Source organism: Nerophis lumbriciformis, linkage group LG04 (genome assembly GCF_033978685.3).
Source record: "Nerophis lumbriciformis linkage group LG04, RoL_Nlum_v2.1, whole genome shotgun sequence".
NCBI lineage: Eukaryota > Metazoa > Chordata > Actinopteri > Syngnathiformes > Syngnathidae > Nerophis > Nerophis lumbriciformis.
In genome coordinates, this window is record NC_084551.2 from 10,751,726 (window position 1) to 10,779,495 (window position 27,770).

The 27,770-nt window shown below is 39.2% G+C and overlaps 1 protein-coding gene across 3 annotated transcripts in view; it reads right to left on the reverse strand.

Moving 5' to 3' along the window:
* Positions 1-431: 431 nt before the first annotated feature.
* Positions 432-27,770, reverse strand: part of spag1b (sperm associated antigen 1b) — a 48,203-nt gene continuing 20,864 nt past the window's right edge. For all 3 annotated transcript variants that reach the window (XM_061948755.2, XM_061948771.2, XM_061948762.2), the window contains 8 exons: positions 27,185-27,284; positions 23,552-23,704; positions 23,154-23,311; positions 20,328-20,469; positions 8,661-8,787; positions 8,394-8,552; positions 1,193-1,513; positions 432-1,090 (listed from right to left, as the gene is read on the reverse strand). In XM_061948755.2, coding sequence (XP_061804739.2) covers positions 962-1,090; positions 1,193-1,513; positions 8,394-8,552; positions 8,661-8,787; positions 20,328-20,469; positions 23,154-23,311; positions 23,552-23,704; positions 27,185-27,284 — 1,289 coding nt within the window. In that variant the 3' untranslated portion in view covers positions 432-961. The remainder of the gene's footprint in view (positions 1,091-1,192; positions 1,514-8,393; positions 8,553-8,660; positions 8,788-20,327; positions 20,470-23,153; positions 23,312-23,551; positions 23,705-27,184; positions 27,285-27,770) is intronic.

The following is a 27,770-nucleotide window of genomic DNA, read 5'->3' on the forward strand; positions in this document are numbered from 1 at the left end:
AAGACCCAGGACACGTTGGGAAGACTATGTCTCCCGACTGGCCTGGGAACGCCTCGGGGTCCCACAGGAAGAGCTGGACGAAGTGGCTGGGGAGAGGGAAGTCTTGGCTTCCCTGCTTAGGCTGCTGCCCCCGCGACCCGACCTCGGATAAGCGGAAGAAGATGGATGGATGGGTTATAAGGTGCACTGTCAAGTTTTGAGGGGAAAAAAGGATTTTAATTGTGCCTTATAGTCCGGAAAATACGGTACTCACAATTCATTCTGGCCCTCCAATTTTCCTTTGTCTTTGTACTTTTTTGTCCGTATGGATGTGAAATGGTCAAATTATTTCCAATATGGTCTTAAAAGTCTTAAATTTGACTTGTTGAAACCTACAGAGACCCTGATTAAGCACTGCCTTTGTAACGGTCGCTTAAAGAATGACAACATGGGTTAGTTTAAAGCTGTATTTTCAGCAGTTGAACAGCTGGGGTTTGCCATACTGTACTTAACAGTACTAAAGATGATCATGCAGACCTACAGTAAATGTCTTTTATAACAACAATACGGTTATAGAACGTGGTGATCTTCCTCTACAGCAAGGAATGTCTTAAATAGCTTCATGGCAAATTCCCTGAAATAAAAGTCATCATGCTCCTCTATTATAAACATTTGGATATTCAAAGACTGCAGTCCACAAGTAACTGAGAAACCCAACTTATTTTGGACCCAATTGATCAATACCCTCAAGGTCCAAAGTACTGTGCATACTTGAATGGTTAGAGTGGTACAAAAGCAATTCTTTGTAAAAAATATAGATCTTTTTTTGATGCAGTCACTTTAAACATAGTCTCAGATCATTTCCAGCAGTGTTTAAATGTATTGCTTTGGGACACATTCTCTTATCGTGCGGTTTTTGCATAGATCCAAGAGTTGTGGTGCAGGTGCAGCAGCTGATGCGGGCGACGACGATGTGGACGCTTTAGATGTATTTGTTGGCCAGGTTCTGGACGTCATTCTGGGTGAAGTCTGCACTCTCCACGGCAGACAGGCGCTCGAACAGCTGGCCTATGTGGGAGCGCTCGTCCTTCTCCAGCAGGATCAGCGCGATCTGAAGGAAACAAAATATTTGTCATTCATCACTCGTAAAATAAGAACCGCGTGGAGATGGAAAAATGTGGGGGGCGTTTAAAAACCATAAAGATCCTCCTACCGAGAACCTGTCCGCAGTGTGTAGATGACTGAGGTGTTGGTAGACTAGGTTAGGGTCTTTCTCCAGGAGGTGCGAGTCCAGCACCTTCATGATGAAGCTAATGGTCTGCCCGCTGAGCTGAGTGCTCAAAAACTGCGGAAGCTTCTCCGGAGCAGTCGAAGCCAGCAAGTCGGCGCATGCTGCCATGTTGCCGCTGCTGCAGGCGATGTTTAAAGCTTGGCCAAACTCGTAGGCATTGCTTGTTTGCAGTTTATGGCTGAACTCTTCCCTGAAACAAGTGTCAGAACTTGGAACACTTGATGCTTCGTGATCGCCCGTCACCTGCGGAGGAGGACAAAGACCATTACATTGAGGGGAGGCGGTGAACAGGCTTTTTGTGGCCCTAAACAACATTTTGTTTGTGGCCCAATTTCGGTCTTTAATATAGATCGGCCGATAAATGCTTTAAAATGTAATATCGGAAATTATCGGTATCGGTTTCAACCTCCCGATTTTCCCGGGAGACTCCCGAATTTCAGTGCCCCTCCCGAAAATCTCCCGGGGCAACCATTCTCCCGATTTCCACCCGGACAGCATTATTGGGGGCGTGCCTTAAAGGCACTGTCTTTAGCGTCCTCTACAACCTGTCGTCACGTCCGCTTTTCCTCCATACAAAACAGCGTGCCGGTCCAGTCACAAAACATATGCGGCTTTTACACACACAGAAGTGAACTTACTTACTTGATCAATAGCCATACAGGTCACACTGAGGGTGGCCGTAGAAACAACTTTAACACTGTTACAAATATGCGCCACACTGTGAACTCACACCAAACAAGAATGACAAACACATTTCGGGAGAACATCCGCACCGTAACACAACATAAACACAACAGAACAAATACCCAGAACCCCTTGCAGCACTAACTCTTTCGGGACGCTACAATATACACCCCACCTCAACCCCATACCTCCCCACCCCCCACCTCAAAACCCCCCCATCTCCCGAATTCGGGGGTCTCAAGGTTGACAAGCAGAGGTGGGTAGTAACGCGCTACATTTACTCCGTTACATCTACTTGAGTAACTTTTGGGATAAATTGTACTTCTAAGAGTAGTTTTAATGCAACATACTTTTACTTTTACTTGAGTATATTTATAGAGAAGAAACGCTACTTTTACTCCGCTACTTTTATCTACATTCAGCTCGCTACTCGCTACTAATTTTTATCGATCTGTTAATGCACGCTTTGTTTGTTTTGGTCTGTCATAGTGCCTGCGTTTCAACAAAAACAGTCACTGGTGACGTTCACTCCGTTCCACCAATCAGATGCAGTCACTGGTGACGTTGGACCAATCAAACAGAGCCAGGCGGTCACATGACCTGACTTAAACAAGTTGAAAAACTTATTCGGGTGTTACCATTTAGTGGTCAATTGTACGGAATATATACTGTACTGTGCAATCTACTAATAAAAGTTTCAATCAATCAATCAAAAGTGTGAAGGAAAAAAGACCCTTTTTTATTTCAATCATACATCCTGTCAAAAGCATAAAGACTGACTGCACAGTTCCTGTCTTCACAATAAAAGTGCCGCTCCATCGCGCCTGCGCTTTCAAAACAAGAGTCTCCGAAAGCCAGTGCAAACAAGCTAGCAAGCTACGGAGTTTGCCGCCAATGTATTTCTTGTAAAGTGTATAAAAACGAATATGGAAGCTGGACAAATAAGGTGCCAAAAACCAACCACTTTCATGTGGTATTAGACAGAAAGGAGGAACTTTTTTCCTCCTCCATTTGAAAACGTGGACGCTATCAGCACTACGGTCTGATTACAATCAATGCAAGTAATCAGAATCAGGTAATACACCAACTTATATTCTTGTCTTCATGAAAGAAAGGAATCTATATGTGTTAAACATGCATGTATATTCATTAAAACACCTTTAACATGTAAACAAAAACGGCAAAATATATAAATATAAATATACTGTATATATATGTGTGTGTATATATATGTATATGTGTATATATATATATGTATATATATATATATATATATATGATATGTGTGTGTATGTTACTCATCAGTTACTCAGTACTTGAGTAGTTTTTTCACAACATACTTTTTACTTTTACTCAAGTAAATATTTGGGTGACTACTCCTTACTTTTACTTGAGTAATAAATCTCTAAAGTAACAGTACTCTTACTTGAGTACAATTTCTGGCTACTCTACCCACCTCTGTTGACAAGTATGCTCTAGTATACTCTGGACTGAAGCTGTGTGCCTTCATTGTGTTTGTAGCTGTTGTTTTGAGGCATGTTTAAAAAAAAAAATTTTTTTTTTAATTATGCACTTTGTGAAAGTCAAAGTATAGTATTTCCCATAGTTGTAGTGGGTATTAGGATTATCTCAGGGAGAGCATGTCCCAAATTCCAAGCTGCTGTTTTGAGGCATGTTAAAAAAAATAATGCACTTTGTGACTTCAATGATAAATATGGCAGTGCCATGTTGGCACTTTTTTCCATAACTGGAGTTGAAGTTGTTCTCTTATTTTGGAAAACCTTGTTTTTGATTGATTGATTGAAACTTGTATTAGTAGATTGCACAGTACAGTACATATTCCGTACAATCGACCACTAAATGGTAACACCCGAATACGTTTTTCAACTTGTTTTAAGTCGGGGTCCACGTTAATCAATTCATGGTAAAGTTACATTGTTTAATGCATCCAGCGGGGCATCACAACAAAATTAGGCATAATAATGTGTTAATTCCACGACTATATATATTGGTATCGGTTGATATCGGAATCGGTAATTAAAAGTTGGACAATATCGGATATGGGCAAAAAAGCCATTATTGGACATCTCTAGTCTTTAATAATACTTGTGTAACACACTAGGGCATGGATATTCAACTCAATTGTTTTGCGGGCCACATTTCCAGAATTTAATTAGATGCATGGACCTAATTAAGAGTTATTTTAGTTGCAAAAAAACAAACAAATTTAACATAATTAAAACAAATTAGCAAACCTTTCTGCCACAGTTCCTACCTGGGGTCTAAGCCAGTACATCTGGCTTACAAAACAAGTACAGGACTGTGCGTGACTTTGTCAGGGGAAATTCGCCACTACATCCTTAACAGTCATGGAGCAGGAAAGGGCTAGGAATAAGTTTGGAGTAAAATTTCATTTGAAACACCTGGTCATCCATTCATTGACATTTTACATGCCCCTCCTCTCCCACGGATGACATGACGCGACCCACAGTGCGTGGTCTGCTTATAGTTAACGCTGGCCTTTGGGGGTTAAAATGTCAATGCAAAGATTTACACTCATCCAAGTTTTTGGATACAACAGGAGTGCTTTAGTGTTTGAATTATGTTTAATTTGCTGCAAATATATTAATCTTTGAACTGCCCGATTGTAGCTGAGATAGGCTCCAGCGACCCCGAAGGGATTAAGCAGTAGAAAATGGATGGATGGATGGATGAACTCTGGGGCTGGTGTGGTGTCTTTCCCGGGCCGCCAGTTTGATATCTCTGGCATATGCTGTACTGACTTTAGCGGCCATGGTCTCATCTAGCGGACAATACCACCGTAGTATTGATATTATTTGTTAATATTTAGCCATTTTTATGCCTGAAAATACTTTATTCAAGATTTAAAAAAGAAAGTGCAATAGACTGAACCTGCAAACGAGAGACGACTGTATATAAAGTATCTTACAATTAATCAAATGAATACCGATTTATTTATATTACACTATTGTTTCATATTATACTGTAAATGCATTTATTATAGGAACTTTAGGGCCGCTCTGTGTAATTTATAATAAATGATAAATGGGTTATACTTGTATAGCGCTTTTCTACCTTCAAGATACTCAAAGTGCTTTGACAGTATTTCCACATTCACCCATTCACACACACATTCACACACTGATGGCGGGAGCTGCCATGCAAGGCGCTAACCAGCAGCCATCAGGAGCAAGGGTGAAGTGTCTTGCCCAAGGACACAACGGACTTGACTAGGATGGTAGAAGGTGGGGATTGAACCCCAGTAACCAGCAACCCTCCGATTGCTGGCACGGCCACTCTACCAACTTGGCCACGCCGCCCCGTGACACCTGAAAAACAGGTGTGACATTAAGAACTGGGTGTGGTATTTAATGAAGTTGAAGGCACACTTTATTACAAGTTCTGCCTGTTAGAAATAGGACTGACTTCAATGTTTCTGCTTCATTTGTCAAAAATGGACGACATACCAGACATGAAAAATGTTTTCTGCTTAAATCCAGAGGCAGTAGCGTTATTGCAATACTCTCTTTGATGATTAGTGTTTACTGAACTCATGGACTTTAGATCTATGGTTGGGTGAGGTTTCACCGCCCTTATCGGTCTTAACTTTTACCCTTCTTTGAACTTCTTCACTTATCTTCACTTGTCAGTTCTGCTTTGTGAAGGACTTTATAATGCACGTATTAGGTCTAATTATCAGGTGTTATTATTGTATGCCAAGACCGAGGAACTATGCACTAGACCAGGGGTGCTCATTACGTCGATCGCGATCTACCGGTCGATCTCGGAGTGTGTGTCAGTCGATCACCAGCCAGGCATTAAAAAAATAGTCCTAAAAATGAGCGATCATAAATCTTCACTATGACGTCACTTTCGTCACTTGATTGACATTCACGGCACCCGAGGGTCTTCTGAGATGACGCTGGCTGCTGCCAGCTCATTAAAATTACCGACTGGAAGACGAGAAACACTTTATTTCAACAGACTCTGGCGCCGTACCTGCCGTCAAAACTCCAAAGACCGACTGCACAGTTGCACAATAAAAGCTCTGCTTCATCCTGCCTGCGCTACCAAAATAAGAGTCTCAGAAAGCTGGCGTGCACAAGCTAGCAAGCTACGGAGTTTGCCGACAATGTATTTCTTGTAAAGTGTATACAAAGGAGTACGGAAGCTGGACAAATAAGATGCCAAAAACCAACCACTTTCATGTGGTATTGGACAGAAAGGAGGACTTTTTTTCTCCTCCATTCGAAAATGCGGACGTTATCATCACCACTGTCTGATTCCAATCAATGCAAGTCATCACAATCAGGTAATACACCAACTTATATTCTTGTTTTCATGAAAGAAAGGAATCTATATGTGTTAAACATGCTTGTATTATCTTTAACCACCTTTATCTTGTTAACAATATTAACTATATGTGTTAAACATGCTTGTATTATCTTTAACCACCTTTAACTTGTTAACAATATTAACTATATGTGTTAAACATGCTTGTATTATCTTTAACCACCTTTAAGTTGTTAACAATATTAACTATGTGTTAAACATGCTTGCATTATCTTTAAACACCTTTAACTTGTTAACAATATTAACTATATGTATTAAACATACTTGTATTATCATTAAACACCTTTAACTTGTTAACAAAAACATATATTTCATAAATAAGTAAATATAAATTATATATATGAATGAGGTAGATCCCCACGACTTGATCAATTGAAAAGTAGCTCGCCTGCAGAAAAAGTGTGAGCACCCCTGCACTAGACTGAAGTAGGGTTGTACGGTATACCGGTACTAGTATAGTATCGCGGTACTAATGAATCAAAAACGGTACGGTACTCTGTTTAAAAAGTACCGGTTCCCGGGCATGACGCTGCGTCGTGACATTGCTGGTTTTACGAGCAGAGGAGCATGTTCGGCAGCGCACAATCATGGAGTACTTACAAACAGACAATGTGTGTAGACAGAAAAGGAAGAACGGACGCATTTTGGCCTAAAAACCGACGATAAAAGCGAAGTTATAACACTGAAACACTCTCAGAAAGAGGTGCTTTAAGACATGGCTAGCTAGCAAGCAGCGAACATCCATCCGCAGTCGGCAGTGTTTTAGCTACTTCAAAATCACTAATCCTCGCCTCCATGGCGACGAATAAAGTACGTTTCTTACAGTTATCATCGCTGCGGGACGAGGAATAGCTAAACATGCTTCACTACACACCGTAGGAGGATACAACAGCTCACCGACGTCACCGCTAACAAAAGCTAGCGCACCATAATGTAAACAAATGCCATGGGTGGATCTACACCTAACATCCACTGTAATGATACCAAGTACAATAGCATATCTAGTCGTTGATAATTACATCTATATTTTTTACCGTCACAAAATATTTTTTCCTTTTTTAAAAATTCACATTATGTTTGTAATCTCAGGAAATACGTCCCTGGACACATGAGGACTTTGAATATGACCAATGTATGATCCTGTAACGACTTGGTATCGGATTGATACCTAAATTTGTGGTATCATCCAAAAGTAATGTAAAGCATCCAAACAGAAGAATAAATGATGATTACATTTTAAGAGAAGTGTAGATAGAACAAGTTAAAACGGAAAATAAGCAGATATTAACAGTAAATGAACAAGTGGATTAATAATTATATTTTACAGCTTGTCCCTCATAATTTTGACAAAGTAATAGAATGAGAAATGACACAATATGTTACTGCATACGTCAGCAGACTAATTAGGAGCCTTTGTTTGCGTACTTACTACTAGAAGACAAGCTGTCTAGTATGTTCACTATTTTATTTAAGGACACAATTGTTCTTCGGTTGCAATAAGAAGCATATGTTTAATGTACTGTAAGATTTTTTGTTAAAATAAAGCCTATAATGCCATTTTTTTGTGGTTCCCTTTCTTTAGAAAAATATCGAAATGCATTTTGGTACCGGTACCAAATTATTGTTATTGGGACAACCCTAGAAGTGAAGTGAAGTGAAGTGAATTATATTTATATAGCGCTTTTCTCAAGTGACTCAAAGCGCTTTACATTGTGAAACCCAATATCTAAGTTACATTTAAACCAGTGTGGGTGGCACTGGGAGCAGGTGGGTAAAGTGTCTTGCCCAAGGACACAACAGCAGTGACTAGGATGGCGGAAGCGGGAATCGAACCTGCAACCCTGAAGTTGCTGGCACGGCCGCTCTACCAACCGAGCTATACCGCCCCAAGCTATACCCCTGAAGTAATGAACTCAATTCTACTCTACTAACAGATGGGAACACATCCAAAACCCCAAAAATATATTTTCCGGTCTCATCAAGTCTGCATCAAAGATTGAAAGAAAAGAGACTCCATTATCCATCGAATAATAATAATAATAATAACAACTCCAGCTCTATGTACCTCTGTAACGGGGATGACCTTCCTGGGTTTAGCTTGTGATTCGCTGGTCAGACTTTGCTTGAGTAGAAGCGTCACCTCCTCCAGCTCGTTCTCTGCCTCCTGCAAGTGGGGGTCCTGCTGCAGCACCTCCTGCAGGTCTGAGCTGGACGCCAGGTAGTCCTGGGGCAAGGGTTGACGATTCATCAGGTTAATATAATGTTGCAAATACATTCATAATTAGGGGCAAAGTTAACAAAAAGATTTGGTTAAACATTCATCATGTTTCACCTTAAGTCCTTTATTGGCCATCGCTCGTCTGTAGAAGGCCTTTTTATTGCTTGGCTCCACTTTGAGCGCCGTGTCACATTCTTGCTTGGCCTCCATAAATCTCTCCAGTTTCAAGTAGCACAGGGCTCTGCCGACACACACACACACACATATACCTTGTGACTTTTTTGTCTCATCAGCATCTCACCTGATTGTGACTCGCTGTGATGCTAATGTAAAGTTTGTTTATTTGATACACGTACAACATCAAGGCAAAAGGGAATACACACATGAATACATAACGAATAACACTACACTACTTGACAAGCCTGTAAATGTGTGTTGGTCATGTATGATGTCTTTTTGTTATTTTTTATGATGATGTGTAATGTCTATTGTTTAAATGTACGGCAGTGACAATGAATTTCCCCAAGGGGACCAATAAATCTAAATCTAAATCTAAATTTACAATTTAAAAAAAACAGCGCCACAATATTACGTATAATCGTTAGGCTAGCATAGAATCCCACAATAGCCATAACAATACAATACTGTTTACAAAAAGGTATACATTATTTTTTGCACGCATTCAGTTAGAAACCAAATATAGACCATAAACTCAAATCAAATCAAATCAAATCAACTTTATTTATAAAGCACATTTAAAATTTACCACAGGGGTAGTCAAAGTGATGTACAATGGACAGGTTAAAAGATAAAACGAGTACCGAGCCAACACAACACAAACAGAACACGATAAAAAATAAATAAATAAAATAGAATAAATAAAAACATAAAAACAGGTTCACAGCAGGTGTATTATGGGGCGCCATTGCAGGATGGATATCACTCAGTGTTAAAAGCCATGGAATAAAAGTATGTTTTTAAGAGAGATTTAAAAACAGGAAGAGAGGAGGCTTGTCTAACACTCAGGGGTAGGTCGTTCCAGAGCTTGGGAGCAGCAACGGCGAAAGCTCTGTCACCTCTAAGCTTCAGCTTTGTGTCAGGGATCGTCAGTAGCAGCTGATCGGCTGATCTTAAGGATCGGGTGGGGCAGTAAGGCTGAAGGAGGTCTGAGAGATAGGTTGGCGCGAGGTTGTTTAGACATTTAAAAACAAATAAAAGGAGTTTAAAATGTATTCGATAACGCACAGGGAGCCAGTGAAGGGACGCTAAAATAGGGGTGATGTGCTCACGTCTGGGGGTCTGTGTTAGCAGACGAGCAGCAGAGTTCTGCACAAGCTGCAGGCGGGCGAGGGAGGCCTGGCTAATGCCTACATACAGGGCATTACAGTAGTCAAGACGAGTCGAGATAAAGGCGTGGATTAATTTCTCAAGATCATGTCCTGATAGAAGCGGTTTCACTTTCGCTATTTGGTATAAAGAAAACAAATATTGTGTAAATATTAGGGGTGTAACGGTACACAAAAATTTCGGTTCGGTACGCACCTCGGTTTAGAGGTCACGGTTCGGTTCATTTTCGGTACAGTAAGAAAACAACAAAATATAAATGTTTTGGTTATTTATTTACCAAATTTGTAAACAATGGCTTTATCCTTTTAACATTGGGAACACTATAATAATTCTGCCCACGTTAATTAACATTAAACTGCCTCAAGTTGTTGCTCAGATTAAATAAAATTACAAAACTTTTCTTCTACATATAAAAAGTGCAACATTCAACAGTTTCAACTCAACTCATCATGCTTAATTTATTACAGCATTTGGGAAGCCTGTAGTTGATTTGTTTTATGTAAATGTTATATTTGTATCAACATGTGATAGCAGGGACCCTGCCATTCAAAACTAGGCTGCTCCATTACTAATGATTAATGTAACTGTAGCTGACAAAATAGTACTATAGCAATAGGAGAGACTATTCATCCCTTAACACCATGGAGTTCATGTAGGCTTAATGATGCAGTTACATTATTATATCAACTATCAGAGACAGAAACTCTTCATTTAACATAATGTCCTTTTTTGCTGCTTCAACACAGCTCAATCAACACAGAAAAAGGTCAAGTGAAATAACAGACAGACAGGGCTTTGCTGTCCGTAACACACACACCGCAAAATGAGCTAACGTTACGCTAAAAGCTAATTAGCCTTCACCTCAAGCCAGGACTGCGAGTGAGCTGAGCTGCCGTTTACGTTTATGTCACTGCTGATTGGCTGTTACCGCTCTGAATACGCACTGCTGATTGGCTGTTACCGCTCTGTTTGTAACCAATCAGATGGTTGTGTGGGTGGGACAATGCTGGGTGTTGTGTAGAGTACTGACAGAGACAGGCAGAACGAAGCGGAGCAGCTTGTTAAGACTTTAGCTTAGGCGGCTACTTAATATGCTCGTGTGGAAACTCGTTCGGTACACCTCTGAACCGAACCGAAACCCCCGTACCGAAACGGTTCAATACAAATACACGTACCGTTACTCCCCTACCTAATATACAAAGTTTTAATCGTCTACAAAAAGTTACTGAATTCATTCCCATGATGCAACATTGAGGAAGTGAAATATAAGATAAATATTTTAATACATTAAAAAGTGACTTTCTATTGATTAACATGTGGCATCTTGAGGAATATCTCTAAAAATATACACAGTACAGTACAGTACAGTACAGTAAACCAAGCAAGCTGGGAATTCATTTCTATAACACTCGTCTTGAATAGGCATTTAAAAAAAAAAAATTTTTAGTTTCAGCAATTTTAAGAATTTGACCAAATTACAGAACAGTAATCTAAATGTGACAAAACAGTGAAATTCACTTCTTCCAGTGCTTTATTACTGACATGCTTCTGCCCATTTCCAGTACAATTGTATTCATTTGACTGTTCAAATTGAACATTTGACACCAAGTAGCTTTACCTCAGTAACCTGTTTCATGACAGAACTTCCTACAGTCAAATTAGCACAGGTGATTCTTTTAGAATACATTTGGATCCCATCATTCTGTACATTTATTATTTTCTGCATTCATAAGCATTACATTTTCTTTAATCCAATTTGAAAGTGAACACAACAAAAAGGTATTTAATTCTGACGATTTGTCTTCTCGTCACAAAAGGCGCAGCTGGAAATGTGCCGTAAAACGTGTCTCAGCAGCTACGCGTGCGTTTGCTCAGGTGGAGCTTAAGGTGTGAGCTGAGCCACACATAAAACAGCAAACACAATAGGAATGCAATTCTGTCAGCTGCGTTTCACAGTCCACTCATGAAAGAAAAAGGCTTGATGACATGTTGCATTGTGACATGTTCTTTAACGCCCTTTACGGTTAAATAAAGGACGACCCACAGCGTCCAGATGACCAACATTTCACTAACAAGTTCTCCAAATGTATTTTTCCTCCTGAAAGGTAAATCTGGGAGTAATTTCCTTTATTACCCATTAGTTTTTAGCAGAGGTGGGTAGAGTAGCCAGAAATTGTACTCAAGTAAGAGTACTGTTACTTTAGAGATTTATTACTCAAGTAAAAGTAATGAGTAGTCACCCAAATATTTACTTGAGTAAAAGTAAAAAGTATGTTGTGAAAAAACTACTCAAGTACTGAGTAACTGATGAGTAACATACACACACATATCATATATATATATATATATATATATATATATATATATATATATATATATATATATATATATATATATATGTATATATGTATATATATATATATATATATATATGTATATATATATATATATATATATATATATATATATATATATTTATATACACATAAATTGATATATACAGTATATCATTTATATATATATATATATGTATATATGTATATATATATATATATATATATATATATATATATGTATATGTATATATATATATATGTATATGTATATATATATATATATATATATATATATATATATATATATATATATATATTTATATACACATAAATTGATATATACAGTATATCATTTATATTTATTTAGTTTGCCGTTTTTGTTTACATGTTAAAGGTGTTTTAATGAATATACATGCATGTTTAACATACGGATTCCTTTCTTTCATGAAGACAAGAATATAAGTTGGTGTGTTACCTGATTCTGATGACTTGCATTGATTGTAAACAGACAGTAGTGCTGGTAACGTCCACGTTTTCAAATGGAGGAGAAGAAAAGTTCCTCCTTTCTGTCTAATACCACATGAAAGTGGTTGGTTTTTGGCATTTTATTTGTCCAGCTTCAATATTCGTTTTCACACACTTTACAAGAAATACATTGGCGGCAAATTCCGTAGCTTGCTAGCTTGTTTGCGCTGGCTTTCGGAGACTCTTATTTTGTAAGTGCAGGCGCGATGGAGCGGCACTTTTATTGTGAAGACAGGAACTGTGCAGTCAGTCTTTAGGCTTTTGACGGGATGTACGGTTGAAATAAAAACGTGTCTTTTTTCCTTCACACTTTTGATTGATTGATTGAAACTTGTATTAGTAGATTGCACAGTACAGTACTTATTCCGTACAATTGACCACTAAATGGTAACACCCCAATAAGTTTTTCAACTTGTTTAAGTCAGGTCATGTGACCGCCTGGCTCTGTTTGATTGGTCCAACGTCACCAGTGACTGCATTTGATTGGTGGAACGGAGTCAAACGTCACTAGTGACTGCATTTTATTGGTGGAACGGAGTGAAACGTCACCAGTAAGGCAGGCACTTTGAAGGTCTGTCTGACAGACCAAAACAAACAAAGCGTGCATTAACAGATCGATAAAAATTAGTAGCGAGTAGCGAGCTGAATGTAGATAAAAGTAGCGGAGTAAAAGTAGCGTTTCTTCTCTATAAATATACTCAAGTAAAAGTAAAGGTAAGTTGCATTAAAACTACTCTTAGAAGTACAATTTATCCCAAAAGTTACTCAAGTAGATGTAACGGAGTAAATGTAGCGCGTTACTACCCACCTCTGGTTTTTAGTATTTGGTAGATAACTAACTGTACTTGGAAGACCCGCTTTCCATTGCCAGACTTGATATATCGCCCCCTTTTGGTGTGACGTCATCTACAGAACTGGAGCACATTTCCCCACATTGACAGTGTGGATAAACGCATGTAAAAAATTCATTTTTATCATTTAATTGTATGTTTTTGTAGCCCTGGTCCAAGATTACGTTACAATTGATCTGGTTAACATTATGAACAAAAATGAAATATAAAAGAGTCGTCATTTCCAAACTTTCATGCTCTTCCATCTCCTCTTCCATAGACTGTTTCCTCATGCTCTTTCTGTATTTCCTCAAGCATCTTGATAAAACATCAGTAGAAGAGGACAAAAAATAGAATACTGCCAGCCTATTTTCTTTTTCTTTTTTTGTCACGTCTGCTCCTTTCTTCGTTTTCCCTCAGATTCAGACTCAGTCTTTTTCCACTCGAAAATGTTTCAGATTTTTAGAATCGAATTTGGCTTGACTCTTTAAATTTTTTTCAATCTAATCTCCGATTAAAGGCCTACTGAAACCCACTACTAATGACCACGCAGTCTGATAGTTTATATATCAATGATGAAATCTTAACATTGCAACACATGCCAATACGGCCGGGTTAACTTATAAAGTGCAATTTTAAATTTCCTGCGAAACTTCCGGTTGAAAACGTCTAGGTATGATGACGTATGCGCGTGACGTCGATGGTTGAAACGGAAGTATTGGGACGCCATTGTATCCAATACAAAAAGCTCAGTTTTCATCGCAAAATTCCACAGTATTCTGGACATCTGTGTTGGTGAATCTTTTGCAATTTGTTTAATGAACAATGGAGACTGCAAAGAAGAAAGCTGTAGATGCGATCGGTGTATTAGCGTCTGGCTACAGCAACACAACCAGGAGGACTTTGACTTGGATAGCAGACGCGCCATCCGACGCTAGCCGCCGACCGCATCGATGATCGGGTGAAGTCCTTCGCCGCGCCGTCGATCGCTGGAACGCAGGTGAGCTTCGGTCTTCATGAGCAGATGAGGGTTGGCTAGGTGGAGAGCTAATGTTTTTATCACAGCTCTGTCGAGGTCCGTAGCTAAGTTAGATTCAATGGCGTCGTTAGCAACAGCATTTTTAAGCTTCGCCAGGCTGGAAAGCATTAACCGTGTAGTTACAGGTCCATGGTTTAAAAGTATTGTTGATTTTCTGTCTATCCTTCCAGTCAGGGGTTTATTTCTTTTGTTTCTATCTGCAGTTAAGCCCGATGCTATCACGTTAGCTCCGTAGCTAAAGTGCTTCGCCGATGTATTGTCGTGGAGATAAAAGTCACTGTGAATGTCCATTTCGCGTTCTCGACTCTCATTTTCAAGAGGATATAGTATCCGAGGTGGTTTAAAATACAAATCCGTGATCCACAATAGAAAAAGGAGAGAGTGTGGAATCCAATGAGCCCTTGTACCTAAGTTACGGTCAGAGCGAAAAAAGATGCGTCCTGCACTGCACTCTAATACTTCACTCTCACGTTCCTCATCCACGAATCTTTCATTCTGGCTCAAATTAATGGGGTAATCGTCGCTTTCTCGGTCCCAATCGCTCTCGCTGCTGGTGTAAACAATGGGGAAATGTGAGGAGACTTTCAACTTGTTACGTCACGCTACTTCCGGTACAGGCAAGGCTTTTTTTTATCAGCGACCAAAAGTTGCGAACTTTATCGTCGTTGTTCTATACTAAATCTTTTCAGCAAAAATATGGCAATATCGCGAAATGATCAAGTATGACACATAGAATGGATCTGCTATCCCCGTTTAAATAAAAAAAAAATCATTTCAGTAGGCCTTTAAACCCTTATTTTTAGAAGTCAGACTCATTAAAATAATCACTATAAATTACAGGGCAGCACAGTGGTACAGGGGTTAGTGCGTCTGCCTCACAATACGAAGGTCCTGGGTTCGATCCTGCGCTCGGGGTCTTTCTGTGTGGAGTTTGCATGTTATCCCCGTGACTGCGTGGGTTCCCACCGAGTACTCCGGCTTCCTCCCACCTCCAAAGACATGCACCTGGGGATAGGTTGATTGGCAACACTAAATTGGCCCTAGTGTGTGAATGTGAGTGTGAATGTTGTTATCTGTGTTGGCCCTGCGATTGTCCAGGGTGTACCCCGCCTTCCGCCCGATTGTAGCTGAGATAGGCTCCAGCTCCCCCCGCAACCCCGAAGGGAATAAGCGGTAGAAAATGGATGGATGGACTATAAATTACACTCTATTTAACTGGAGAGGTACAAACTTTCCTCATATTCCCGTTATTTGGGAATGTATGCAGACTGACCCCTCCTTTAGTTGTATCGCTACAAACTGCAACAATGCATCTAGCCGACATATTTGATCATTTCTTCAAATAACGTTGTTGAGCTGAATCTCAGGTCTTGGTTCTGTATACTACATTTCCCAGAGTGCACCAGTAACAGCGAACAGGCGCTTGGCACCTAATCGGTCATCACTGATGAAGAGCACCTGGGAAGGACTGGGAGAAGTCATTCTTTGTCATTCAGACAAAGAAACTTAAGAGGAAAGAAGCTCCAAGTCTCCTTAACGCTTTGGTCCAAAGACGGCAATGGTTGGTTGAAATGTTTTCTTTGCTTTCATTGTATTATAAATGTTGCTTAATATGGTCAAATGTAGGTTTAACTGTAGTGTGATTTGTGATTGACTTCACTTCAGAGTTTACATAATTGATTTTGTGGTAAAAGAGTTTGCATTGAGAGATTTCATTTTTGAGTTTGGTAAACTAAAAGTACTGTATAGAATTAAAATGTAACAATTCTGTTAAATATTTTATTAAAAGGTGTTTTTTCTTCATAAAATTTAAAATGCAGGTCAAGTACGATTTTTGTTGTTGCCCATATTCAGCCTGTATCAGATTTTTTGATGTCACTGTGAACAATGCAATTCTGAAATTCGCATGTGGATATAAATCGGATATAAACTGAACAAAAATATGAACGCAACACTTTTGGTTTTGCTCCCATTTTTTATGAGTTGAACTGAAACATCAAAAACTTTTACGATTTACACAAAATACCTATTCCTCTCAAATATTGTTCACAAATCTGTCTTGTGTGAGTGAGCATTTTTCTTCTTTGCCAAGATAATCCATCCCACCTCACAGGTGTGGCATGTCAAGATGCTTATTGCACAGGTGTGCCTTAGGCTGCCCACAATAAAAGGCCACTCTGAAATGTGCAGTTTTTATCACACAGCACAGTGCCACAGATGTCGCAAGTTTTGAGGGAGCATACAGTTGGCATGGTGACTGCAGGGATGTCCACCAGCGCTGTTCTCCGTGAATTGAATGTTAATTTCTCTACCATAAGCCGTCTCCAAAGGAGTTCCAGAGAATTTGGCAGTACATCCAACCGGCCTTACAACCGCAGACTACGTGTAACCACACCAGCCCAGGACCTCCTCATCCAGTAGGTGCACCTCCATTATCATCTGAGACCAGTAGAATGGATTACCTTGGCAAAGAAGAAGTGCTCAGTAACACAGATTTGTGAGCAATATTTGAGAGGAATATGTCTTTTGTGTATATAGTAAAATGTTTAGATCTTTAAGTTCAACTCATGAAAAATGGGAGCAAATACAAATGTGTTGCCTTTATATATTTGTTCAGTATATGTGAACGCTCCCACACTCCATTTGCATTCATCCGGCCAGAACATCCTCAAAAATCGATAAGCGGCCCAATTATTCGCCATAGTTGACGGTCAGCAAAAAACAGCAGAAAATATTGTTTTAGGAACTCGCATCAATGTTCCACCACTCATGTGTCCGACTGCACGCCTACATGCTCTTCAGGGTAAACAGGAAAGTAAAATGTCCGGCGAGAGCCAAAATACCTCTTCCTTCTTGATGTTCTATGCGCAATAATTCAGTTCAGAAAATGTTGAATTTGATTGCACAAAATCCTTAAAATTGTCACAAATGCGCCAAGACTGAGACCTACTAGAATTGGAGCCATGTTTACTTCTGTAAAAACTGTGTGACATCATGTCTGCATGCAAGTCAGATTGCGTTCACATTTGACATCACAGTTTTTTTATAATATAACAATTACATATAAAAATCGAATTAGACAAAAAATCTGAATTGGACATTCGACCCTGCAGTGTGAACGTAATATCCTTAATGATGTTAAAGGAGAACATTATCACAATTTCAGAAGGGTTAAAACCATTAAAAATCAGTTCCCAGTGGCTTATTTTATTTTTCGAAGTTTTTTTCAAAATTTTACCCATTACGCAATATCCCTAAAAAAAGCTTCAAAGTGCCTGATTTTAACCATCGTTATATACACCCGTCCATTTTCCTGTGACGTCACACAGTGATGCCAATACAAACAAACATGGCGGATAGAACAGCAAGGTATAGCGACATTAGCTCGGATTCAGACACGGATTTCAGCGGCTTAAGCGATTCAACAGATTACACATGTATTGAAACGGATGGTTGTAGTGTGGAGGCAGGTAGCCAAAACGAAATTGACGAAGAAACTGAAGCTATTGAGCCATATCGGTTTGAACTGTATGCAAGCGAAACAGACGAAAACGACACGACAGCCAGCGACACGGGAGAAAACGAGGATGAATTCGGCGATCGCCTTCTAACCAACGATTGGTATGTGTTTGTTTGGCATTAAAGGAAACTAACAACTATGAACTAGGTTTACAGCATACAAAATACATTTGGCAACAACATGCACTTTGAGAGTGCAGACAGCCCATTTCAGGCGCGCTAAGAGCATATATTTTTCCACGATTTCAGCACTCAGGTTAACCATACCTAAATAGACACAAAATACTGCATTACACAAGACTACCCGAATGTACTCGAATGATTGAAAAAAATTAATGTTTTTAAGCTAAATTATTGGTAAACACAGTTTATGTATAATCATTTACGTAAAACCGCGAGTAATGAATAAAGTTTTCATCAATTAATTTTTCTGTAGACATACCCTCATCCGCTCTCTTTTCCTGAAAGCTGATCTGTCCAGTTTTGGAGTTGATGTCAGCATCTGCTTTGAGTGTCGCAGGATATCCACACATTCTTGCCATCTCTGTCGTAGCATAGCTTTCGTCGGTAAAGTGTGCGGAACAAACGACTGACCATTTCGTCGGCTTTCCCCACAGCCTCGTATTTTGAACAAATTTTGTCCAATTTCTTGCCACTTTCGCATCTTTGGGCCACTGGTGCAACTTGAATCCGTCCCTGTTCGTGTTGTTACACCCTCCGACAACACACCGACAAAAGTGAGAAAATGGCGGATTGCTTCCCGATGTGACGTCACAACATCGGGAAGCTCCGAGAGCGAATAATAGAAAGGCGTTTAATTCGCCAAAATTCACCCGTTTAGAGTTCGGAAATCGGTTAAAAAAATATATGGTCTTTTTTCTGCAACATCAAGGTATATATTGACGCTTACATAGGTCTGGTGATAATGTTCCCCTTTAATTATTCTTTATTCCATTTAAAATGCTTAGGTGAATGATTGATTTAAAATGTTTAAAGCCTTGTTCACACTGCAGGTCAATTCAGATTGTTTTGCCTATAAGCAACTTTTATCTGATTTTTTAATGTTCGCGTGAACAGTGCCATTACGAATTTTTCATGTCCGATCCGGGATTTTTTCGCATGTGGATATAAATCAGATATATATGCGATGCGTTCTCAATGTGAATGCTCTTGCGCTCAGGTCGCATTCATCCGACCAGAACGTCATCGCCAAAATAGAAGGTTACACAATTAAATAGTTGACAGCAGAGCAGAAAACAGGTGAAAATATGTTAAAGGAACTCACGTGAAAGTTCCACCACTCCTGTCTCTGACTGCTCGCCCACAGACAAACACTCTTAAAGCAGACATCGAAGCAAATTATCCCGTAAAACTGCCAGGCTAAAAATACTTGTCTTTCTTTACTAATCTTCTACGTGCAATAATTTGGTTCACAAAATGTTGACTTTGATTGCACAAAACCCTTGAAATTGCTACAAATGCGCCAGTACTGAGACCGAAGCCATGTTTACCTTTGTAAACGCTGCAGTGTGTGTGACGACGTGACGTTATGTCCGGATGTGGGTCTGATTGCATTCACATTAGAAATAAAATGACAAAAAATTCCACTACAAAGATCGGATTTGCCAAAAAAACCACATAATTGGACAACTTGTGTGAACGTGTGAACGTAGCCTAATATTTTAACTTTTGTCTCTGTTTTAAATGTTTACAACCTTTTGAAATTAATTAACTATGCAACCAACTAAGAGAAAAATCCACTTTTGAGCTTGAATGGAATTGTCCTTGCATCTTTTGGAGGAGAAAGAGGTGGACTTGACAAACATAATTCGGGATGAAGATGCTAGCAAAACACATACTATAGTGTGAATTGCCTCTAGTCTTCTGTAGGTGACGTCAGATTTTTTTGCTAAAAGTGGGCATTTCAAAATGTTCGAAACCCAAAATCACTACTGTTTATTTTGGGGAGGAATTTTAGCTGTAGGCACCATTTTAGGTCAATAACTATGAAATAAGTGCCAATGTTGTCAGCATTAGAAGGATCCTTTAATTCTACTGTACACAATATTTATGACTGAGGATGACATAAAATAGACATTTGATTCTTTGCTGTAAACAACACGACAATTTCTACAACAAAAAAAGCTAATGAATTGTCAGGACTGTCTGTGGAATTGTTTCTAACCTGTTAGTGTAGATCGCACATTCTTCTGGCTTTATCTTAAGGCAGTCGGAATACTTTCCCAGAGCATCTTGGTATTGGCCCTTTTTCACAAATGCGTTCCCTTCCTCCTTCAAAGCAGCAAAACGGACTTGTGCTTTCCTTTCTAAAGGAAGACAAAATAAACAAGTCATTTGAGTCAGCACAAATACATGATGCCATGGGAAAAATACATATTTTAATTTGCTTTTAAATCTGTCAATCATTTGCAGAAAGTCTTCTGAATATTGCAGTAACTACATACATTGTAGCACCATCAGTATGTAGCATGATCAGAAACACATTGAAACATAGTCTGTGCAGTATGACAACTTCTGCTCCTGTAAAGATGTTCTCCCCCAAAGCACCTGTTAAGGACTCACTGAAATTGCCCTTGTCTACCGTGTTGTGATGTTTTGTGTGGATATTAAATATTGTAGCTTTTGCCTGGACGTTGACGGTAATGACGAGGAGGTGGTCTATCGACAGTCACTTTAATGAAACTAACAACCACGACAATACAACATGGCTCACCCTCCTTCCTCCTTGCCTTCCTCACGCTCATCTAATCACACCAGTCAGGAAATATTTACCATACTGTTAGGAAAACTTAAGCAGGAACGAGCAAACATGAACACAGATGTTTTCAAATGTACTCACAGTCCAGTGTTAAGCTACACTGTGTTGCCTACCCAAGAAGTAGTCTTTGCTATCAAGTCGAATGTGCCAGTCTTTTCGTTTGTTGCACCCTACCAAGAGTTTATACTTTTTCGTATTGTATTTATTACACACCAGCTGTTTAATTGTGAAGTGCATTATAGTAGTAGTTTTGATTATCCAATTTGGAGTTGTTGAAATCGCCATAATGTAAGTTAGCATTGAGCTAGAGCCCATTTAAAAAAATGAAACCTTACTGTACATTTAAGTGTTTTCTATCAGGCATACTTTCTTTGTTGACATGTAAATTTGTATCATTACCTAGAGATAGTCTGGCTGAGTTTGCTGAGTGCTTGAGTCTGCAACCCGACGTGACGTCATGTGAAACACTTTTTATTTAACATATTATAGGTATAACCTGATACCTGGGAGCAGGGACAGAATTTGGTGAGTACCTATAAAATTACCGAATTCAGCACCCCTCCCTGAAGTTGTTTTTTTAGAATCCCTGGAACTTTTGAAGCCATACTTTGTACTAAAGAATGCTTAATGGTGGACTCTGTTTCTTTATGGTTTCTGTTCACCCCCCATGATATACAGGTAAAAGCCAGTAAATTAGAATATTTTGAAAAACTTGATTTATTTCAGTAATTGCATTCAAAAGGTGTAACTTGTACATTATATTTATTCATTGCACACAGACTGATGCATTCAAATGTTTATTTCATTTAATTTTGATGATTTGAAGTGGCAACAAATGAAAATCCAAAATTCCGTGTGTCACAAAATTAGAATATTACTTAAGGCTAATACAAAAAAGGGATTTTTAGAAATGTTGGCCAACTGAAAAGTATGAAAATGAAAAATATGAGCATGTACAATACTCAATACTTGGTTGGAGCTCCTTTTGCCTCAATTACTGCGTTAATGCGGCGTGGCATGGAGTCGATGAGTTTCTGGCACTGCTCAGGTGTTATGAGAGCCCAGGTTGCTCTGATAGTGGCCTTCAACTCTTCTGCGTTTTTGGGTCTGGCATTCTGCATCTTCCTTTTCACAATACCCCACAGATTTTCTATGGGGCTAAGGTCAGGGGAGTTGGCGGGCCAATTTAGAACAGAAATACCATGGTCCGTAAACCAGGCACGGGTAGATTTTGCACTGTGTGCAGGCGCCAAGTCCTGTTGGAACTTGAAATCTCCATCTCCATAGAGCAGGTCAGCAGCAGGAAGCATGAAGTGCTCTAAAACTTGCTGGTAGACGGCTGCGTTGACCCTGGATCTCAGGAAACAGAGTGGACCGACACCAGCAGATGACATGGCACCCCAAACCATCACTGATGGTGGAAACTTTACACTAGACTTCAGGCAACGTGGATCCTGTGCCTCTCCTGTCTTCCTCCAGACTCTGGGACCTCGATTTCCAAAGGAAATGCAAACCAAACCAACCCAAACCATGCAAAAGTGTTTTCATTTCGATCAAATTAAGCAAAATACGATCTCTATCTTTTAAGGACGCTCCGTGGACTGCGCTCTCATAAATGACCAGTGCTGTACTAAAAGAAAACAAGTTCTAGTTATGTTTGTGCGACCTGAGAATACATACGTAGCTTTAGTTTGTAATCATAACCTCCATTATGTCTCCCTGAGCAAGGCCAACTTTTCTAGTGTAAAGCAGAAAGTGCAAAACTTATACCCATTTTCACTTCCGTTCATTTACATACATGTACATGTACAGAGTTAAGGCAAAATTCGAACCCAGAGAGTTTTTGCTGTTGGCTAGTTTGGTTAATAATAACAAATACCGTATTTTTCGGAGTATAAGTCGCACCTGCCGAAAATGCATAATAAAAAAAGAAAAAAACATATAAGTCGCACTGGAGCCCGGCCAAACTATGAAAAAAACTGCGACTTATAGTCTGAAAAATACGGTAATACTTTATATGGAATGTATTACCAGGAAGTTACAGTGGTGTGTTATGTTAAAGCTCAATCAATCGGCTTCTCCCAAGTCTTCCTCAGCTTATGGGCTTTCAGATTGTATAGCTAGATATTTATAGCTCTTGTTCTCACACTGTTATCCTCCAGTGTGTCTGTGGACAGGCTAAAAACAGCAAGTAATGCTCACCCCCTTTTTTCCCCCCCCCCCATCACTGACCTGCGTCTCTGGCTGCCTTCTCGGCCCGAGCCTGAAGGACCTCGGCGCTGGGTGGCTCCTCTCTGCGGTGTTGCTGGGCCGACAGAGGAACCGAAGGGATATCTGGGAGTTGCTCTCTCCATTCTGCACCGTCTTGCTCAATAAGCAACCGTGTGATTCTAAATGAGAGAAGTGACGTGGACAAATCAGTCACATACAAAAAAAAAAAAGTATTTAATCTATTGAAGTCTTAAGTCACCATATCAACTCATACGTGTGTGTGTGTGACTTAATCAAGGTCACCATATTCAATGCTAACAGCAGTGCGGTACGATCAAAAGACTTTGGATTTATGTATTTAATGAGTCCGTAAAATGTTTGGCCTCCCTCGGTGAGAGTTGAGACATGAAGGGTAATACCTGTTGACACTGTCGTGTGCTGCCTGCACGCTGACGTCTATCTGCAGAACAGTCTTGTAATCCACGTAGGCCTTTCGGTAGCGCTCCAGGGACTCATAAGCCATGGCCCGGCGCAGGAGGGGCTTGAGGGAGAAAGGCTGTAGCTCCAGAGCTCTGGTGAGTATAAGTAGAAAACAACATATGAGGAGACCGGAGCAAAAGATCAAGTCTGGGAGCTGACAAGATGGAGTCTCTCATACAGTTTGTTGTGTTTAGATGCACAATCTAATGATGTTGATACAAGAGCTGCATCAAAACTTTGAAGAAAATGATAATAAATGCTCACTAATGCAGTTTTACAAATATATATACACACCGGTAAAAGCCAGTAAATTAGAATATTTTGAAAAACTTGATTTATTTCAGTAATTGCATTCAAAAGGTGTAACTTGTACATTATATTTATTCATTGCACACAGACTGATGCATTCAAATGTTTATTTCATTTAATTTTGATGATTTGAAGTGGCAACAAATGAAAATCCAAAATTCCGTGTGTCACAAAATTAGAATATTACTTAAGGCTAATACAAAAAAGGGATTTTTAGAAACGTTGGCCAACTGAAAAGTATGAAAATGAAAAATATGAGCATGTACAATACTCAATACTTGGTTGGATCTCCTTTTGCCTCAATTACTGCGTTAATGCGGCGTGGCATGGAGTCGATGAGTTTCTGGCACTGCTCAGGTGTTATGAGAGCCCAGGTTGCTCTGATAGTGGCCTTCAACTCTTCTGCGTTTTTGGGTCTGGCATTCTGCATCTTCCTTTTCACAATACCCCACAGATTTTCTATGGGGCTAAGGTCAGAGGAGTTGGCGGGCCAATTTAGAACAGAAATACCATGGTCCGTAAACCAGGCACGGGTAGATTTTGCGCTGTGTGCAGGCGCCAAGTCCTGTTGGAACTTGAAATCTCCATCTCCATAGAGCAGGTCAGCAGCAGGAAGCATGAAGTGCTCTAAAACTTGCTGGTAGACGGCTGCGTTGACCCTGGATCTCAGGAAACAGAGTGGACCGACACCAGCAGATGACATGGCACCCCAAACCATCACTGATAGTGGAAACTTTACACTAGACTTCAGGCAACGTGGATCCTGTGCCTCTCCTGTCTTCCTCCAGACTCTGGGACCTCGATTTCCAAAGGAAATGCAAACCAAACCAACCCAAACCATTTGGGTTCTCTCAAAATACAGCCCTGTATTTTGAGAGAATAGCATAGATGAGGTTGTTTTACAGTGAGCGAATAACATACATATGGTATATTAGTTGAAAGTTGAAACTAGAGATAATATCGGCAGGCTAATGTAATATTGGAAAATATCGGTATCGTTTTTTTTATTATCGGTATCGGTTTTATTTTTTTATTAAATCAACATAAAAACACAAGATACACTTACAATTAGTGCACCAACCCCCCAAAAAAACCTCCCCCATTTACACTCATTCACACAAAAGGGTTGTTTCTTTCTGTTATTATTATTCTGGTTCCTACATTATATATCAATATATATCAATACAGTCTGCAAGGGATACAGTCCGTAAGCACACATGATTGTGCGTGCTGCTGGTCCACTAAAAGTACTAACCTTTAACAGTTAATTTTACTCATTTTCATTAATTACTAGTTTCTATGCAACTGTTTTTATATTGTTTTACTTTCTTTTTTATTCAAGAAAATGTTTTTAATTTATTTATCTTATTTTATTAATTTTTTAAAAAAGGACCTTACCTTCACCATACCCGGTTGTCCAAATTAGGCATAATAATGTGCTAATTCCACGACTGTGTATATCGTATCGGTTGATATTGGTATCGGTAATTAAAGAGTTGGACAATATCGGAATATCGGCAAAAAGCCATTATCGGCAGTCCCTAGTTGAAACCATGAAAATAATTGTTTTTAAATGTTGTACACCTGTTAGTAGTACAAAACAGTGTTACTTTGATTTTCGTAAACCCCACTTTTCATATGCAGCAACGTAAGAGTCAGTGTTTTGAGATAAGAGCTGTCTCTCGGCTATTTGTTCTGCTTTAAATTACCGTACAAGCAAAAATTTGAGTTAGAAGCAATCCCCGCCATTAGTTGGCATAGCAAATGTCACGGTGAGCCCTGCAAGATCCCTCCAAAACATCTGGTCTTACTCACTAGCATTAGCTTATAGAGGCCGACTTTGTTTACCAACAATGGGAAGGAAGAAAATGAGTGTGAAGGACAGTGCTGAGAAGAACCGGATTATGTTCATTAAATAAAAAAAATCATCAAAAACATGACTGAACGTGGTCTGTCGCCAACTTGGCAAAGCAAAATACAGAAGCAGAATAAGGCTAAGGCCAGCCAAGAATGTTAAAAAAATATATAGACGTTCGCAATTTGAATTATATACATTTGGCCGATGATAGCACTGTTTATACTATCCTTTTATCGTGATGACACATTCGAGCTGTGTCCCGCAAATATGACCGCGACAAGCGAACAAACGTGTTCTTAACACAATGTAGCATCCTCGCTAGCGGCTAATGTCCCTCCACAGTGCAAAGCCACTTCTTATTCAGCAATTCTAATCTCCATGGCAGCAAATAAACTGTTTCTTACAGGTACCTTATCACCGTAGGACGAACTATAGCTAAACATACTACACTACACACTGTAGAAAAATATGCAAACCGCTAAGCTAGAGCTCTTGAATGAAGGTGGCCGATCAATACAAACAGACAGTAACGATACCAAGGCGTGTCAATATATGGTCGATACCACAGTGATTAGAAGAATATACAACCTTTTTTTTTTAAATCTTTTTGGTTTTTTATATAGTTTCCAATCTCAGGAAATACGTCCCTGGATATAGGATGGCTTTAAGAGCAAAAACCAAAGGATTTAAATCAGAGCCAATAGTAGGAAGTAATTCAAATATTGTGTTGATATTGTTACACCGCCATCCTTTGTTTTTGTTTAAAATAAATTGTGATCCTTAAATTGTAATCATTCAATGAAATTTAAAATTTGAAGCATCAGTATCAGCATTCTGTTCTGTAACGACATTATTTTGTAGTATCGCCCAAAACTAAAGTAAAATATGAATACAACAAAAGAATAATAGCTTATTACAGAAGGTAACCAGCTATTGATAATAAATTAGCAAGTAGCTTAATAATGGTTTTGAGAAAATAATTCAACTAGAAACAACACAATATGTCACGGCATATACCAGCAGCCAAATTAGAAGTCTTTAACTTGTTTTGAAATGGTTCTATGATTGTTTTAAAACCCAAAAATATATCATGATATATATTGTTATTGCAGAAGGCTGCAATACATATCGCAATATAAATCTTAGGCAATATCGCACATCCATGAGCTGTATTTTATATTGTGTTCTGCAAGTACAACTCCAATAATTCTTTAAAATGTGTTAATAATTAGTGTCTGGAACTTATAGGAAAAACTGCTTTGGTTTTTGAACGATTCGGTCTTCGTCTGGCCTTTTTGAACAGATTACTAACGAGAACCGAGGTGCCACAGTAGTACAATAAACATGTTTTTACTGAGGTGTTGTTGGTGGAGGTTACATTAGGGTCATGATTGGTATAAATCACCTTGTGCAGTCCTGTATGCAGTCTTGACTGTTGCCATCTTTCAGGTAACAGGCTGCTCTGTTGGCGTATAGAATACATAAATCCTCTGGACTATCAATACCTGAAAGAAAAGCAAACGCATCATGTGAATGCAAATGCCAAACAATGTACATACATACAGAATCTGAAAGGATATTTTCACCCTGATAATAAGCAAAATGTAATGGTGTTAAACATAACTACGCTATTAAAACTTTGTGTTTATTTATGCAGATGTGTTAATATATTCTTCTTTTTTTGACATCAAACCAACATGATTTAAAGTTCCTGTACTTGCTTAAATGGAACACACAACTTCTCTGTTTCTGTTGGTCATCTCCATTTCCATTTTCTACGCCGCTGGTTCTCAACAAGCCACCCACCGTACGCTGATAAAGGGTTATATGTATTTAAAAAAAAAAACTGATAATACGTTTAGATGAACTCAAGTTTCATTTCGGTCGGTGCCTTTCAAAGGCTTCATGATTCTATCGATCGAAAGTGAGCGTCAACCTACTGTGTGAGTGAAGGCTAAGTTACAAGGTGTTATGTAAGGAGGTGTATTTAG